The 17758-nt window shown below is 38.5% G+C and overlaps 2 protein-coding genes across 3 annotated transcripts in view; one reads left to right on the top strand and one right to left on the bottom strand.

Moving 5' to 3' along the window:
• The window catches only part of NUDCD1 (NudC domain containing 1), a 24582-nt gene extending 12115 nt beyond the window's left edge, over positions 1-12467 (bottom strand). Inside the window, exons 1-5 of one of the 2 annotated variants that reach the window (XM_015856140.3) lie at positions 11930-12467; positions 7009-7163; positions 4165-4350; positions 2532-2715; positions 740-922 (exon numbers count right to left, since the gene is read on the bottom strand). In XM_015856140.3, coding sequence (XP_015711626.2) covers positions 740-922; positions 2532-2715; positions 4165-4350; positions 7009-7163; positions 11930-12467 — 1246 coding nt within the window. The remainder of the gene's footprint in view (positions 1-739; positions 923-2531; positions 2716-4164; positions 4351-7008; positions 7164-11929) is intronic. The other variant, XM_015856139.3, reaches the window with a different exon arrangement.
• ENY2 (ENY2 transcription and export complex 2 subunit) lies at positions 12412-17758 on the top strand. The gene is made up of 4 exons (XM_015856141.3): positions 12412-12666; positions 13855-13925; positions 16662-16736; positions 17504-17758. Exons 1-4 carry the CDS (start codon positions 12599-12601, stop codon positions 17578-17580), a joined length of 291 nt encoding a protein of 96 aa, XP_015711627.1. The 5' UTR covers positions 12412-12598; the 3' UTR covers positions 17581-17758.

The raw sequence follows: 17758 nt of genomic DNA, 5'->3' as shown, positions 1-17758 counted from the left end.
ATATTCAGAAACAAAAAATCAAATTGGAAACAACTCAATGCAGCAACAAATATTCATATTACAGAGCTCAGTAACATTTTGGATTAAAATTTAAGTTTGTTTGCTCTGATTTGACAGAAGAAAAGTAGCTTTTTCTTGAAGTCATTTTTTTTTTCTAAGACTTCTTTCTTAACGAAGATCTTTACAAGATTCTCATTCTTAAATAAAACAAACAAACGATGTTTTATCACTGTTTGAAAGGTAAGAGTATTTTACACACCACGGAGATCTCCCTGCTGAACAACACCTTGGGGGAGCTTCACTCCCAACTGTTTGGGTGCCATATCCCTTATTTTATCTAGGAAGACTAACTTCTCCATCTGAGTACTTCAGCTAGATGCTTGAATTTAGGCAGCCTAAACTTTGAGTAAACAACTCAACCGTTAGCAAATAATCAGTACGGTTCTCTTGGCAAAATGACATTATCCTTGTGTCAAAGAAATTCTTTATGTTCCTTCTATGCCAAAATGTTTCCCCTATAGGCTTATGCACAATACAACTTTCCAGGAAGAAAACAAACACAATGAAGTCCACCTGCCCATGAAAAAAATAAATAAATAGATCAGGAAAAAGAAAAAACAAAAAAACCCTAGACATTTAAGGCAGATATTAAGACTAACATTTACTAGGATTTCCAAACGAGCTCTTTTCTTATCCAAAACAGTGAGTAATCCATCATAACCTGTCAAATAGGTTTTACCTTTCTTTTCATTTGTTGTTTTATCATCGTTTTCTTCTAAAATTTCTTCCTCTTCTGGTACAAATTTGAATGGTTTGTAGGAAATAATCATTAGACCATCTCCACTTGGTTCTACTGCTGCATAGTGAGGGACTGATTTTCCTTGTAAAACTCTCCTTTTGCTGATTTCATACCTATGTTCATCTATAAAATGAAGAAAAAAATAAGAACCTCATTACACTTAAAAATGCTAAGCAATCCTACAAGTTAAATAACAGTAGCTTAGAAGGAAATCTCTTTTTCAGTGACTTTATTATACATGTAGGTCCCGAATTAATTTAACACTGTCCTTTTTTCTTACAATGTCTTCTTTAATTACAGCTAGCTCAGCAATTCACAAAACTTCTCCGTAGAAACAGGCCTTCCAAATATTTTTAGAGCTGATATGAGAGCTTGAGAAACAACAACATAGCTTCTGATAACACTTCACCCATAGTGGGAAATGCCTGCTTTCACTTTTGAAGATCTGTGTTTTACAAAAGCTGAAAGGTCCTAGTTGTCAGCTATTGACATCAAGGACTGTGCCTTATCCTACTGTGCTCCCAAACATATGAGTACCGATGACTTAAAACATTGGTGAAGTGAAAGGTTCTGGAGTTTGCTGTCCTTTAATTAAAACCTAACTGGACTTGAAGCCCTCAGTATTTGATCAACTTTTTATAACAACAGATTGTACAAACAGATTTTTAGCAGTTAACTATCAACATGATAAAATTCTGACAGGTGATAATATTATCTCTAATAATTGTTTGACTTTTCACACATATCTTTAATGTCTTTACTAAAAGAATTTGCTCTACTTGTGACTACAACTTGAAACAAAAAGAAAAAAAAACAACATAATACTGGGAATTTATTAGCAGAGACACTAAACAAGACAAGAACATGATGGTAAAATTCTTCTATACCACTCTAGTTCTCCAAAGTGTCCTGGTTCACCTCAGTGTTTATGTTACAGTGCAATACACACAATAATGGATAAACCAGGTACAATTTGGGTGCCCCTAACAAATAATCTTACATGCTAAAAATTAGTTTAGAAATAGAGTACGGAACAAGAACCAGTCTACAGTGTAATTCCAGTCCTTGTTCATTTCTGGTTCAGGTTCAGTTAAAGTCCTGTCCAATTTTCTAAGTGTAAGCACAGAGCTATTAGTGGAATAGGTATAGCCATTCTAATCCAAGACAGAGCAAGATTTCATCTATACAATTATTAGACTCCAGGAGACCCTGCATCAAAAGATGACCTCAGATTAGATGGATGACCAAATCAAGTATGACTACATTGTACTGGAAAATTAAATACTCATACAACATTTTGAAAAGTACAATTACTTAAAAATTAGAAATTAATTAGAAATAGTTTTCAACTTCGATTTTACTAGACAGAGCTAAATAGGAATTTCATCCCAAAATGTCACAAAGTATTGTTCTTAGCTTGTTTTCTAATCACCTTAACTACACACATGCAGAAATTGACTCCTTCCTGTCCTCCAAATGTTTGTCATACTGCAGGTCTACAAGTGAGAACTTGAATTTAAAGTCTGATGAGGGTTTTGTTGGGATGCAAACATCAGAAATTGAGGAACAATCAACATCCAAAACAATTAATGAAAGCATAATAGCTGTTTTTCTTTTGCAGTTTTGTGGGGTTTTTTTGTTTTTTGCTTTTTTTTTTTTGTTGTTGTTGTTGTTTGTTTGGTTTTAGTTTTTTTCCCCTTACCTACTAATAACATAAATATAAAACACTTACCCACTTTGTTCACCTCTACAAATGTAACCCATTCCAAAGTAATATGAAATCCACTTCCTTTTGTGTCCAATTCATCTTTTTCTACCCTGAGCAGTAGCACAGCTATTGAATGTTTATCAGATTTTACAAATGAAACACTGTGTACTATAACGAATGGACTGCCTAGTTCTTCACTAAACACAATCTGGAAGGCAAAATGGTAGAGAAAGGTTAGTCAGTTAAAACTCAAAAATTAGTGAAAGCTTCAGAGAACATTAAATCAATTAAATATGCTCGCCACAAATTACATTAACTTTTGGTTAGCCCTGAAGTGGTCACACAGTTGGTGTGTGACCTGAAGTTCTCTTCTAGCAGAACTATTCTATGTATTTCTAGCAGTTCCTTCCTTAGCTATCAAGAAAGTGTCCTTTTTATTACTGTTTATATGATAGAATCATTAAAATGGTCCACTAGATCAAGCACAAAACTCTACAAAAATATCTGCACTACAGAACAGGATAACCGGCTTCCTTTTGACTGAATTTTCAAATTGTACAGGGGAAGGAGTTATTCCACCATGCAGAAATCCTCCACTTCCAGGTATATGTTTGACTTCCTGCCAATATTAAAAGCTCCTTGGCTGTGTATAAAACTATCCTCTAATTAAAAAGTTGCATGAAAAATGTGGTACTTTAATATCAAATTCATCCTTCAGAAATAAAGAGAAACAACAGACCAAAACTTATAGCAGCTGAAGCAGAAATGTACCATAACTACATTTGTTTTGTAGAACTAATAGCATTATTGCTATGGAAACACCACTGCTCCGTGGATATCAGAAACGCTCCTTCTCAAGTTGGCTTGAAGTAAGTGATTTTGTAACCTATTTAATGAGAAACGTGCTTCAGTTACAACCACAAAGTTAAATAAAAAATACTAAGCACCAATAATTCTCCAGAGCTAAGTGTACAGCATGAAAAATTTCTCTCCCAGAGAGATGGAAATATTACAATTTAGATTATACCTACTCTGCATAAAGCCCTCAGGGCTACTTATAAAAGGTTTTTAATCATCAGTTTTCTTTAAGTTTTATTTTAGTCACCATGGACACACTTTTAAGACAGGTCAAATTAAAATGATGAACATTTCAAGTGCAATTACATCAGCACAAGTGATCTAGAAACCCTCTAACAAAATGAAAAGTAGCATTTAGCTTGACAATAATTTCAGGCATTTTAAAACGTACTTATTATTCCATGGGTCAGAAGAAATAATGTGATAGTGGAAGGAAAACTTAGGCTGACCCATAAGAATAGAGAAGGGAAAGGGAAAATGGTTCTTATTATAAGTTCAGCTTGACAGGTGTGCAGTCACCTATTTAGAAACACTCGCTCTCTTCAGACGGATTCTTTTCCCATAAAAAGGCTGTTTGCTGTTTCCATTCAACCATTTGAATTTTACAGATTTTTTTCTTTCACTTCAAGAAATAATTCACATGATCTTTATGTTTGGACACAGCCCAATATCAACCACAGAGTTAAGATTGAAAGCTTCATTTTTCATAACATTATATGCATGCAATTCTCCTATTAAGTGCAGGAGTAAGAATTATTTGGTAAATATACAATTCTTAATGTGCTATTTTAAGACTTACCTCCCATTTTTCCGATGCACTGTTTCCACGCTTGCCTGACTTAATTAAATATAGTCTTCCTGTTCCATCAGAAATGGTAACCCTTGTGGAAGATGAGAAGTACATTGAGGCACAAAGGCGATCATCATAAGCTGTCAAATCTGTAGGTAGCCTGAAAACTTCTCTTGGTTTTTGGAGAGCAGTGTCCTGTAAGCAGAGTCACTTTATGAAGTACTAATCAATTTCAGCATTGCAGAAAAATGAACAACAAACTTCAACACCAATTCACCAGTCAGTTCATGTAATTGAGCCTATTAGGAAAAATGTAGGTAGCCAAGCATCACTTCCACGTATGAGGAAGAGGTGGTAGAATTTCAGTATTCAATCTGTTTACTGAAAACAAAAAGTGTTTTATAATTGGTATTTCAACACCATTTTTTCCCCTTCAAATTCACAGCACTAATTTACATTTTGCATTTAAAAGTTTTTTACTTCTTTTTTTCCTAACATTCCCATAGAATTTATCACTCACCTCACACAATTTTAATCCCAATAAGAACCTGGAGACATTAAATGAAATAAAAGCCATAGAAATGTACCAAAAAAAAGTTAATTTACACTGACTTCTAAACTAAAACAAATTTTAACCCTCTTTCTTACTCAACTTGTGCACACATATACAACACAGAAAGACCACATTCGTGCATACAAGCATGACATACACTTGAGACTATCGTATTAGAGACGATTTCAAATCTATCGTATTTTCCAAATGGTATTAAAATCAGATATGCATCTAGAACATGTTCAAAGTAAGGCAAGCTAAACTGGATTTGGGTAAGTACCATTTTAATAAGCATCACTGAAAAAGACCAGATGACAAACAGATAGCCTGACTGTCTTCTGGATCTACTTGAATTTGTATTAGAGATTACTTTTCTCTACGACTCTGAAATCTGCAATAGAAAAGATGCAAATTAGATTTATAATTTCTAGTAGCATTCAGGATCACTCTGTAGATTCAGTTGCATCACTACAACCCTTCAGTTATTCACCTAATTTAGAACACATTCAGAAAGAGTGAAAGAAAGAATTATAAACAAAGGAGAAAAAAAAAAAAACACACTCCACACCCAAGCACTTCCGACATCCTCATTTTCTGCTTGAATTTCTTAAGGTTTTACTGAAAGGCAGTATTTTCTGAAATAAAAGCATTCCATGGTTAAGAAGTGACTGATGCGAATGGGAAAAAAGAACAAAAATTGCGGAAAGAAAAAGCTTCAGCCCCAGAACTACAAATTACAGGCATATTCTATGCAACACCACAGAAGACCACACTTCTGACAGCCTTCAAGTGAATCATAACAGTAAGCTTCAAATAGTTATGGATGTAATTGTGTTTTAAAGAACTATCAACTGTCAATCATTTAATCTTCTAAAGCCCTCATTACACTTATCAACACTGAAGTGGAGTGACAGGAGTCAACAATTCTGAAAACTTTAATTAAAAAAGTCTTCACATCACAAAGCCTCCCAGCTCAAAGGAAAGAAAGAAAATGCTCTTCTAATCTTCCTTTTGCTGCTCACTAGTATTAAGTAAGTCTGCAGATAACACAAAAATGGGAGGAACTGTCAACACTTGAAAGTAAAGAGACCTTGTAGAGAGCTGCTGACAAATTAGAAGGCTGGGCAATCATCACCTATATGAAGCTGAACAAGAGCAAATGCCAAATTCTGTGCCTGGTTCTGGTTGATTGAAGCGGAATACAAGTCAGCAGTGTGCCCTGGCAGCCAAAAGGACCAACCATGCCCTGGGGTACATCATGCCCAGCACTGCCAGCCAGGCAAGGGAAGGGATTGTTCCACTCTGCTATGCGCTGGTGTAACAGGCTATAGAGTATTCAAATTAGCTGATAACTATACAATTCTGGACTTCTTTTCATTACTGATAGATGAAAGTATATTGGATTCAGAAGGACTGAGTCAAATTAACATGAAAAAAAAACAAACAACCCATACCTATTGGTACAAAACTGTAAGTACACCTTTATTACTCGATAGGGTACACGTCAAAATGATCAATGAATTAATTTCATCCTAAATTACACATTCAGAGCTAAGAAGACATTGTGATAGCTGTAAAATTGCCATGGGTAAGTCTTCTGTTCTTTTATGAGTAAGGACTACAACAGTATATACCAGAAACACGGTACTCATGCAGCCATGTTTTCTCTGCTCTCCAGAAGAAACAAATGGGTCTGCAGTGGAATCAGTGCACTTAGGCATTCAAATGCCTCAAAAAAAACAACTGTGTAAGACAGTCAGTTTTATCTGTATAAAAGCAGAGAACTGCCATGTTTTTCTGACTTGGTCTAGCTTATTCTCTATTACAAATTTGCCCGGGGCTGTAAGTGCTTTTTGCCTCCAACCAGCCATGTACAGATTAAACTATTAGTCTACGCATGTTTTCATTTATAATTCTAAATCACACAGCTTTTCTCTCCTATCTGCAATGGTTGGATTTTCAAATCAGCAAACATCAAACAAAATAGCTAAGAAACTTCTGGCAACTGAAAAAGAAGTATCTGCTCTTTTCTTCAGCTTGTCACCATACGTTTATCCTCCCCATGAAGGAATAACACGTAGTATTAATACAATGCAATACTAGTGAAATTAAAAATGTCAGAAGGTTTCACTTAAAATCCTTTCATCCCCACTAGTAAACCCCATTTTTGTCAATCTACCTTTCTTCCTGGCAGTAGTTTCCCCTCCAGTTTTGCATCTGGATTCTCCTTGACATGTTTTCTACCTTATCTGTCCTCACCTATTCAAATTCAATTCTTTTAAAAATAAGTTTCTGCTTACCAGAGTCACTGACAAGTTCATAACCCTTCCAAATTGGTCAATGTAGTAGACACTGTCCTGGTACCAGGAGTCAAGGTGGAGATAATTATACATGCCAAAAGCACGCATGTGGTCAAGGGTATATTGATCATCACGAAGTTTCACTTCTGCGACAGCTAGAAGATGAAAAGAGAGAGAAACTATTTGAACAATATTTCTAAATACAGTTGAATAAGTTAGCGCTTACATTGATAATTTTAAAACAATTCATCTATCTGTAGCCCATAGGCCTAGTTTATCTGAAGCAAAATATGTGTATGTAGTTAAACAACGAACAATATCACTATGAACACGGAAAGCAGGTCCTGCATGCTGAAAGTCACCACGGTCACTCACCACGGTAACATAACAACCATTACCATTTATAGTGCCATACGCTGACTTCCCAACATCTGTTGAAGTCTCTTTACTTTGTCAATTAGCCTCACAAAAATGGAAGCACACAAGCAAGAACTTTGTAAAATCTACTTTTAAGTCTACCTAGGAAGACCACAAATCATTCCTGATATATACACTGTATCAAAGAAAACAAAATAATTCTGCTCAACCATAAATCTAAGCAAACTGTGGACAAAAGAAATATCCTTCTAACTATGTGAATTTCATAATCTTAAACTCTGAATCATGCTATCAACAACTGCAAAGCAATCAATTAAGACACTATTATGTCTTAATTGGTCATTACTGAAAAAGTATGTTCCTAGGTTGCCCAGAGGGTTGGTGGATGCCCTGACCTTGGAGACATTGGTTGGATGTGGTTCTGAGCTCCAGGTGCTCCTGCTCATTGCAAGGGAGTTGGACTAGATGACCTTTAAGCATCCCTTCCAACTCAGACAATTCTATGATTTTAAGGTCACATTAGTTTTTCTAATCACCATTTTACAACTTCCACATTTTTCTTTTTCTGTTCAAAACACAACAAAGGAATCTTCACACCACGTTCACTGGAACCATTCACAACTCTATCTAGAAGTCCTCATCTTGGACTCTTTACACCCTTCTTTAGCTTATATTTAAAACCTACTGAAAAAGCAGTATTTTATTCTACTTATTGCAATGATCGCTTCAAGCCATAGTATGTTTTCCAAAACAATCAGTGCCACTGAACAGTTATCATGACATATATCCCCTATCAGATAATCTGACCCCATTAGAGATATTGGCTATTAACAGGAGCTGTAGAAAACTATGCAAGACATACTGTCTGATTAATTAAGAAAAAATATTCCAGTCATACTGTATAAAATGTTTGTAAAATGATAGCATAATTAGCAATTAGTCTCCTAATCATTGTTGATATTTGCAAACCAAGAGCATTAATTCCACTCAAATCAACTCATTATTCATATTCACCATAGTGGAGAGATTGCAGCATCTCTGCAATTAATAATTACTCTTTCCTAAGCTGTGGCTCAAAGAAAGAAGCTAGCTAATAAAAAAAGGGTGAAGAAAACATACCTGCCATAATGGTGAAAGATGCCTCCTGTTCCCATTTCTACTTTAACTAATTAGAATATTTCACATTAAATTACATCGTAAAAGAAATTAAAAAGTTGTGTTACGAAAATGGGTTTTAAAGCTGTTTGGACAAACAGTCTTTACCACAGACATGAACCAAGTCCCTGTCCTTGAGTTTTCCAGCTGGTAGTTCTGACAAGCTCTGCATAATAAGGAGTTGGTAAAAAGAGATCCAAATTTCTTAAGATGAATTATGCAATTAACTCTTCGTAAATAGAAGTCAGAAATGATACCATATGTGATTTTAAACCTGGAAAGCAAACAAATGTGCACTGTACTTCCATGCAACACTTCAAATACGGTTATCAGCAGCTTACAGAATGCATCCTGTATATACATCTCTCTGCCAATAAATTATTAGATTGAGGATCACTCTGTGATCAACTGAAATCTGCGCACAAATGCCAACTGCTATCACATACCATGTGCTCACATAGTTCATAGGAGATTTTATACTATGATGGAGGTACATTCCCTCCTTTCTACAACCTTCCCAGTTCAAGTTTTCTTGTCAGTCCATGGAAAAAATGCAAAAAATCAATAGAGGGTAGATTTGGCAAAACAGAAGCTAATATAATGAGGAAAAAGAAAAAAGAAATAGTAAATCAGAAAATCACCTTATTCACATAAGGGTTTTTTTTTCCCCTCGTTTTTAAAAAAAGGAACTGAATCTAGGACAGACTAATTCAGTAGCTCAAACTTTTTGGGTCCAACTAACAAGCAGCAATTTACAACAGCTTCTTCTACAGAGTAATACACAGTCTTATTCCAGTTTCTGATAAGCAAATCTGCACTACAGAAAGCCAGTAACATTAATTCAAACTCTGTCATACCAGTAAAGGGAAGGAATGTATATATAAATTAAATGTCAGCTTTCAGTATTATTAACCGACAACTGCAGTGAGGTGTGGTATTTCAGACTGGCAATAGAAAATCGTCACTTGTCTCTACTTGTATGTCTTCAGCTCTGTGATTGAAAAAATCATTTGACTCAAAATATTTCCCAGCTAATTAGGCCAAGATTCTCACTAATACCAAGTCTACTTAAAAGCTAAAGGCACATGCTCAAAGCAATTCGTAAGAATCAATGAAAGGAACAGTCTGTGATTCTATGATCAGTAGAATTTGGAAAAAAAAAAAAAAAAAGAGAGGAAAATGTATGAAATAAAAACTTTGCTCTTTCATATGTTTTACTGAACACGTCACAATGACTTCAAAATACTGTAAGATATGTAAACTAATTTTATCAACACATTATTTTGGGGTACCCCACGTTATGTACCTCTATATCATAGTTTGTTTTGCAATGCCACCCAGTGGAAGGAATTTAGTATTTCATGTACACTTTTTCCTAGTGAAAGACAGGCAATTATTTCACTCCCTAGTATCAGTGGTCAGCACGCATAGATCCTTCTGTCTTGGAATCAGTTTTCTCTTTAGAACCATGTTTTCACTGTTAATGGCAGCATCATTTTGTTGCTACCCAAAAGCACAAGAGTTTCTTAGTCTACTGCAGCAGATGTTAATAGACCGAATGGAAAAGTTTACTTCTAACAAGTGCAGAGCTTGCTGAAAACAAGCATGTTTTGCCTACAGATACCATTACACAAAGTATTTCTGCTGGATCAAATTACTAACACAGATATGAACATAAATGGCATATATTGAACTCAAGCGTACCTAAAAATCAATCAAGACCCAAAAACTGGTGAGGGATTTGTGAGAATATCACTGTCAAAACAGCTTGTAGGGTGACTTGTGCCTGCTGTAGGAACCATCTTCATTAACAACAGTTAATACCTATACATCATCTTTTTCCTTCTCGAGAAATTAAAGTACAACACAAGAACAGTTACATGAGTTACCCTAAACCTAAATTATTTAAAAAGTTCACTATGAGCTTGTTCTCCAACACCAGGTCCAATAAATAAATAGAAAGCCATTTTAAATGTCTTTCTGCTTCAGTTCTACATTTGACCAGCAAATTCATGGCAACTACATTTTGACAGCTGCAGGCAAATAAACACTGTATACTAAGCTTTGCATGGTAGTCAGAAAACAAAGACTGCTGCGGTCCACATCTCTGTTTTATAGCAAGAAGACCGAGAAAAGAGCACAGATACTCACTGAATTTCTATCACAAGTGTTACTGTAACTACTACAACAAATACCCGAATGGACTAGAGGCGTTAGAAGCCCCATAATTCAAACACTTTAATGAACATAGTGAGTCCTCATCAATTTAAAACAGGTATGTAATACATACACCTGAGAACCACAAAGCATCCTTGATCGTCTCATACACAACACACCACATTAAGAAAAACACGATGACAAAGAGCAGTGTTACACTACATAACAAAACGCTGCTCACTGCACTTCCCAGTGGTATCACCTCATTTTCATTCACACATCCTTCAATACACAACTCACACACAGCATCCCTTTCTGCTCTGCTATTAAAATAATGGACTGAGCACAGATCTGTAGCAACACACAGCAGGTATCCCGACATCAGGTATATGGTTCAGTGCATATACAGAGACCAGCCTGCCCTTTGGTTCTTCACAGAATCACAGAATTGTAGGGGTTGGAAGGGACCTCTAGAGATCATCGAGTCCAACCCCCCTGCCAAAGCAGGCTCCCTACACCACGTCGCACAGGTAGGCGTCCAAGCGGGTCTTGAATATCTCCAGAGAAGGAGACTCCACCACCTCCCTGGGCAGCCTGTTCCAGTGCTCCGTCACCCTCACCGTAAAGAAGTTCTTCCGCACATTTGTGCAGAACTTCCTATGCTGTACTTTCATCCCATTACCCCTAGTCCTGTCCCCACGCACTGCTGAAAAGAGACCAGACTCACCACTATGGCTCCCACACCTCAGGTATTTATAAACCTGGATCAAGTCCCCTCTCAGCCTTCTTTTCTCAAGGCTAAACAGACCCAGTTCCCTAAGTCTCTCCTCATAGGGGAGATGCTCCAGGCCCTTCACCATCTTAGTGGCCCTCCGCTGTACTCTTTCCAAAAATCCCTGTCTTTTTTTATACTGGGGAGCCCAGAACTGGACACAATATTCCAGATGAGGCCTCACCAGGGCAGAGTAGAGGGGGAGGATCACCTCCTTCGACCTGCTGGACACGCTCTTTTTAATACACCCCAGTATGCCATTGGCTTTTTTGGCTACAAGGGCACACTGCTGGCTCATGGTCAATCTGCCGTCCACCAGGACGCCGAGGTCCCTCTCAGCAGAGCTCCTCTCCAGCAGGTCTTCCCCCAGCCTGTATTGGTGCATGCAATTATTTCTACCGAGGTGCAAGACTCTACACTTGCTTATACAAAGGCTACTTCATGCACATTGCAACTGACCTGTCACACACCAACAAAGCCAGAACGCTGACAGAGCTGATGGGGCACAGAGATATATACATACACCCCATGCAACTCTGCAACGCTGCAGCACAGCGCTCCGAGCACAGCAGTGCCGAGCCGCGGAATAGCCCCAAATCCCACCCCCGCTGCTCACCCGCGTCCAGCTGCAGCTGGTAGCAGGCCAGCGGCTCCAGGGACAGCTTGTAGCCCTCGAACTTGGGGTCCAGGAGCAGCCGCTTGGCCTCCAGCGAGCAGTGCGCGGCGCCCTCCATGCCGGACGCGGACAGAGCGCGACACCGCCGCGCAGCAGCACGGGAAGAGCCGGCCGCACGCTGGGAGCGGTAGTTCGGGGCCGAGCGCTGCCACCAGCCGGCAGCCACCAGCCGTGCCGGGCCGAGACTGCATATCCCGGCGGCGCCCGCGCTCGATAAGACGGAGCGGGGTGAGGTGTGAGCCGCGGGTCGGCGCCGCCTCCTGCTGCCGGGACTGGCGGCGTTGTGCGGGTGAGCGCGGCTCTCGGCACTGCTGGGCTCATCCTTTCCGACAGCGCTGCATGTGTGCGTAGCTCCGCGCCCGGTTCTTTTATCGCAGCGCTCCCGGTGCTGCTCGTCTCGGTCAGCCTGTGTTCTGCTCCGTGCGGGTCGGTGGAAAACTGAGATTTGCAAAATGAACAAGGATGCCCAGATGAGAGCCACCATTAACCAAAAGCTGATAGAAACAGGAGAGCGAGAGCGGTAAGTCCGTGTTGGAACAGGCCCTCGGCATCCTCAAACGTGAAGGATGCCTGGGTCAGTTTAACTCCGAGTTCCTCGAATGTCTGAATGTGAAGATACCCTGTTGTTCTGTATTATATAAAACTTTATGGAAACGTTACCTTCTGAAGAATTTAATTCTAATGTTACCCTTTAAGGGAGAAGGTCTGATTAAAACAATGGATAGGGAGTAGCTGTCCTGAAACTATGATCTCTTTCCATCCATTATGTTGTGTTGGAGAACTCTTGCCTTGTACAGTTTCCCTATGTGGTACAGCAGCTGATTTTCAGCCTTTTGTTGTCTGCTCGGTCTACTTGCACTGTGTACAGATATCATTGGCCTGCTTTTAACTTTCCAGTCCTCCTCCTTTAAGTGTAGTTGTAATGCTGTGTCCCAATAGCAGCATTTCCTTTGTTGTTCTGTACCTGTGTAAGAAGGAGACATTTTCCTATGCCATGACACAGCCCTGTACCTACTGGAACCTTTTGTAGACTGACTGTGTTTCTGTGTTCTCTGTTGACTGCAGCCACTGCCTTGGTGACTGCACAGAGCTACAGCAAAGCGTGTCATTGCTTGAGATGGTGCCGGGTCCTATTTGACTGTAGAGTTTAAAGCTGTGTTACAATCCAGCTTCATCAGAGACAAAGCACTCTGATTTCTTGAGTTACGAAATACCCAGAAGCAGTGAAGGTTACCTGTATTATTACTCTGCTTTCTCTCAGCAGCTTGTATTCCCTCTATGCAGCTCACAGAGTGTATATATTTATACATACCCAGTGCAGCATCTTTTGGCACTTCATCTGTTCTGAAAAGCAGAATTTTGCGAGAGTAATTCACAGAATCACAGAATTGTAGGGGTTGGAAGGGACCTCTAGAGATCATCGAGTCCAACCCCCCTGCCAAAGCAGGTTCCCTACACCATGTTGCACAGGTAGATGTCCAGGCGGGTCTTGAATATCTCCAGAGAAGGAGACTCCACCACCTCCCTGGGCAGCCTGTTCCAGTGGTTTCAGGATGGTACATGATAAGCCAGCTTACAAGCTCATAGGAGAAAGGGTGGATATGTTACTTTCATAACAACAAGCTTAACTTTCATACTGAAGCATTTGAGTTTGAGTTTGTTAGGGATGTTTGCTGTTCTTAACAAGTTTGTTTATTGCCTTAAACAGCCTTAAAGATTTGCTGAGAGCCAAGTTAATTGAATGCGGATGGAAGGATCAGCTGAAGGCACACTGCAAAGGTAATGGTACTCAAATAACTAGCATCCTTTGTGGGCAACTGTGGCTGTGGCCAAATAAAGGTTCTAGATTTAGGCTTTACTGCCTAGCAGTAAATTTAAATGATGTTTAGGGGAGAGGAAACTATCCCTGGTAGTTAGTTTCATATGCAAGAAAACACCTTGCCATCCTTGGGGAGAAAAGAAAAGCATCTTGAAGCTTTCTTCTGATTTGAATTTTATTAAGCTCCCGATAAAAGTACTGGAAAATTTACCCTAAATGTTCACAACCATACAGCTTTTTGTTTAAAGGGAGATGAGTTCTGTGCTGCAGGTGGATAAAAGCAGGAGAAAGGAAAAGGGAGAATATACAGAAGGACTTAGAAAATGAGAACTGTGTCATCTGTGTACGGGAGAGAAAAGAGTATATTTGTATTAGTTTTGAACAATTATGAAAATAAGATAATCTACCTAAATGAGAAAAAACAAGCTAATGAATCATGAAGTACCAGAAAACTGTTTTTAATTACTGCAATTTACTGACCTGTAAATTTTGTTTTAAAAATAGTATTTAAGCCTCCAAGAGCATTACTAAAGTAACATATGTAAATAACATCCATTTAGCTTTTGCTTTAATTTTTATTTGTTCTTTCAACTAAATAATTATTGTGCTGTGTTTGCTAAATGGGTTTCATGGGTGGATTTGCAAAGGAGGCTGAAATGATGAATGCTTGCAGTTTTCTGCCTGATGCCACTGCCGGAGATTACCCATTTCAACAGTACAGATAATGAAAGGAATGTTTGTCTGTATACTTCATAATCTGCTGTCGCAAAGTTAGATGAAGTTGTTGGGTTTACATTAATACTTAGAACTGTAACAGAATTTGCTGAGAAGACAAAAGTTTGGTTATCCCTACAAAGAGCATGAAAACCTCCAATAGAAAGGTCAGAGGGTTGGTAGGGATTTTTTCTTTTTCTTTTTTTTTTTTCCTTTGGTTGTTTTTACTGCAGTTCAATCTAGAAAGTCCTGCATTTTGGTCACAACAGCTCCAGGCAACCCTACAGGCCTGGGGAAGAGTGGCTGAAAGGCTGCCAGATGGACAGCAACCTTGGTGTGCTGATGGACAGTCAGCTGAATATGAGCCAGCAGTGTGCCCAAATGGCCAAGAATGCCAATGGCATCCTGGCTTGTATCAGGAATGGTGTGGTGAGCAGGACTAGGGAAGTCATCCTGCCCCTGTACTTGGTACTGCTGAGGCCTCACCTCGAGTACTGTGTTCAGTTTTGGGCACCTCAGTACAGAAAGGACACTGAGGTGCTGGTGCAGGTCCAAAGAAGGGCAACAAGGCTTGTGAAGGGCTTGGAGAATATATCCTATGAGGAGAGACTGAGGGAACTGGGGCTGTTTAGTTTGGGGAAAAGGAGGCTGAGGGGAGACCTTATTGCTCTCTTCCAGTATCTGAAAGGTGCTTACAGTGAGGGCTGGTCTCTTTTCACTGGTGACAGGACAGGGGGAAATAGCCTCATGTTGCACCAGGTAAGTTTAGGTTGGATATCAGGATAAACTTCTTTACAGAAAGGCTTGTTAAGCACTGGAATAGGCTCGCCAGGGTGATGCTTGAGTCACCATCCCTGGACGTATTTAAAACCATCTGGATGTGTTGCTCAGGGACATGATTTAGCAGAGGGTAGTTAGAGTTAGGGTGCTATGCTTTGGTTGTGGTTGGACTTGATGATCTTGAAGGTCTTTTCCAACCAGAGCAATTCTATGATTCTGTGATAGAACCATAGAATGGCTTGGGTTGGAAGGGACCTTTAAATATCATCTAGTTCCAACTGTCCTGCCATGGGCAGGGTGCCTTTCACTACATCAGGTTGTGCAGAGTCCCTGACCTTGGGCATCTCCTGGGAGGCAGCATCCACAGCCTCTTGCCATTGTGAATAAGAGATGGTAATTGAGCAATCAAAGATAAATTTATACAGTAATTCAAGCAGGAAAAATAGTTGACAAATGATTCACCCATTGTCAGTTGAGAAAATATATTTGGTACCTTGGTGACTAGGACTCTCCAGTTCTGCATTCTGATGTACCATTAAAATTTGCTTTAAACAAGATTTATTGTAGTTTTATGCTTTTGAATTGAGACATCTTTTCAGCATTGACTTTTTCAATTTTTTCAGTAGCCTCCTATACAGTATAAGTAAAGAATTTATTTAAATACCAGTATGTATTAAGGGTATAGGATAGGCATAGCTTTTATTTTGATGCAGATTTATCTCTCTTTCAAAATTGCTTTTTAACCTTGCTGGAGTCTATAGAAATATACTGCTTAAAATGCTTAGAATTAATTGTAAACAATTGCTGCCTCAGTGAAGTAGAAATCTTTTTCCAATTCCATCTCTTTCTCTTCAGAAACATTGTTTATATAGCAAGGAGATGAACAGACCAGCTTGCAGACTACTAAACTTTCTAGTAATATGCACAATTGGTAATGTTTGGATAATGTTAAACTTACTAACATTTGATTTTAAGCTACAGGTACATCAATAATTGTAGGTTTTCATCCTTGAGCTTATGTTATGAATTAGAGATTAAATCCACTTTTCAATGCTGTAGAAAGTGAGTTAATAACCTAATCTAGGTCAAGAGCTAGAGGCTTCCCTAATGATCTATTAGTGCCTGTTTTTTGTCTTAATCACACAAGTTTTGTATTTTAATTAATGAGTTAAGACTTCAATTATGTCTTTTGTCTTCCCCAGATGTCATTAAAGAAAAAGGATTGGAGCATGTTACTGTCGATGATTTGGTGGCAGAAATCACTCCCAAAGGTAGAGGTAAGAAAACACAAAAAACAGTCATCATAATACGTTAATAAATATACCTACCTGTACTGAAAGAATATTTTGAAAGCAGTACTATGAAACTGCCTGTGTTGGGTACAAGGAAAAGTGTTAATATCTGAATATTAACTCTGAATAAAACATATAAGTGTAAGTTAAGTAACAGCTATTCAGCATTTGTAATGAGCTGTGTGTGTGTGTGTGTGTGTGTGTGTGTAGACTATTACAGACTGTTATTTAGACATGAGCTGTGTCCATCTTTATGGTTGATTTGATGCCTCCAGGAAAACACTGGGTATGTGGTAGATTTGTTTCAAAATTCCAGTTCTCTTTTAAATGGAATTCCTGGATTAATGGTACTAGCATAAAGAGAAATAGAAAGAACAAAGGACAGAGCATATAAATGCAGAACAGATGGAATCTTAAAATACTGTGGTCTTCTTTATATAGTTCATGAACTCTCTAATAAGCTTTGGTGTTAGTGGGAGAAACTTCATTCAGTCTTAAATAAAAAATAGGCCTTCAAATGATTCTTCAAAAGAAGATCCTCACTCTTATGTCATGGCTGAGATTGTTGCTTTTAATTACATGAAGGGAAGAAGTACCCAGGATCATCAAACCAGTTTTTGGTCATTATTTCCTGTTTACTGTTGAATAATTGTTTCCCTTTCTTGACTGTGGCCAGAAAAAACCTGGTTGATATTAGTGTGGTTTTCCTTTTGTCTTTTTTTTTAAACTTCTTGCTTTCTTGTATTTTTCAGCCTTGGTACCAGACAGTGTGAAGAAAGAACTCTTACAAAGAATAAGAACGTTCCTCGCCCAGCATGCCAATCTTTAACTAAGATGGTTGTCTTGGATACAGCATTTCTGTTTCTGCATTATGTCAGTCATGTCAGGATTGGAATGCAAATTCCATGCTTAAGGATTGATTTTTTTTTTTTTTTTTCTAAGATGAGTTAAAATGTCATTGCACTGCATCAATTTCTTGGTGTTATTTTAATAAAAAATTCTGTGGA

Source organism: Coturnix japonica, chromosome 2, assembly GCF_054131305.1.
Source record: "Coturnix japonica strain WE chromosome 2, WE-NBRP24, whole genome shotgun sequence".
Taxonomy (NCBI): Eukaryota; Metazoa; Chordata; class Aves; order Galliformes; family Phasianidae; genus Coturnix; species Coturnix japonica.
This window is presented reverse-complemented; position numbering and strand designations above follow the sequence as displayed.

Bases quoted from the DNA above. Each gene is read 5' to 3' on its own strand.
- ENY2 (XM_015856141.3), top strand. From the start codon at position 12,599: ATGAACAAGGATGCCCAGATGAGAGCCACCATTAACCAAAAGCTGATA. The intron at 13,926-16,661 runs GTAATGGTACTC...TGTCTTCCCCAG, and splicing joins GCTGAAGGCACACTGCAAAG to ATGTCATTAAAGAAAAAGGA. The intron at 16,737-17,503 runs GTAAGAAAACAC...TGTATTTTTCAG, and splicing joins AATCACTCCCAAAGGTAGAG to CCTTGGTACCAGACAGTGTG.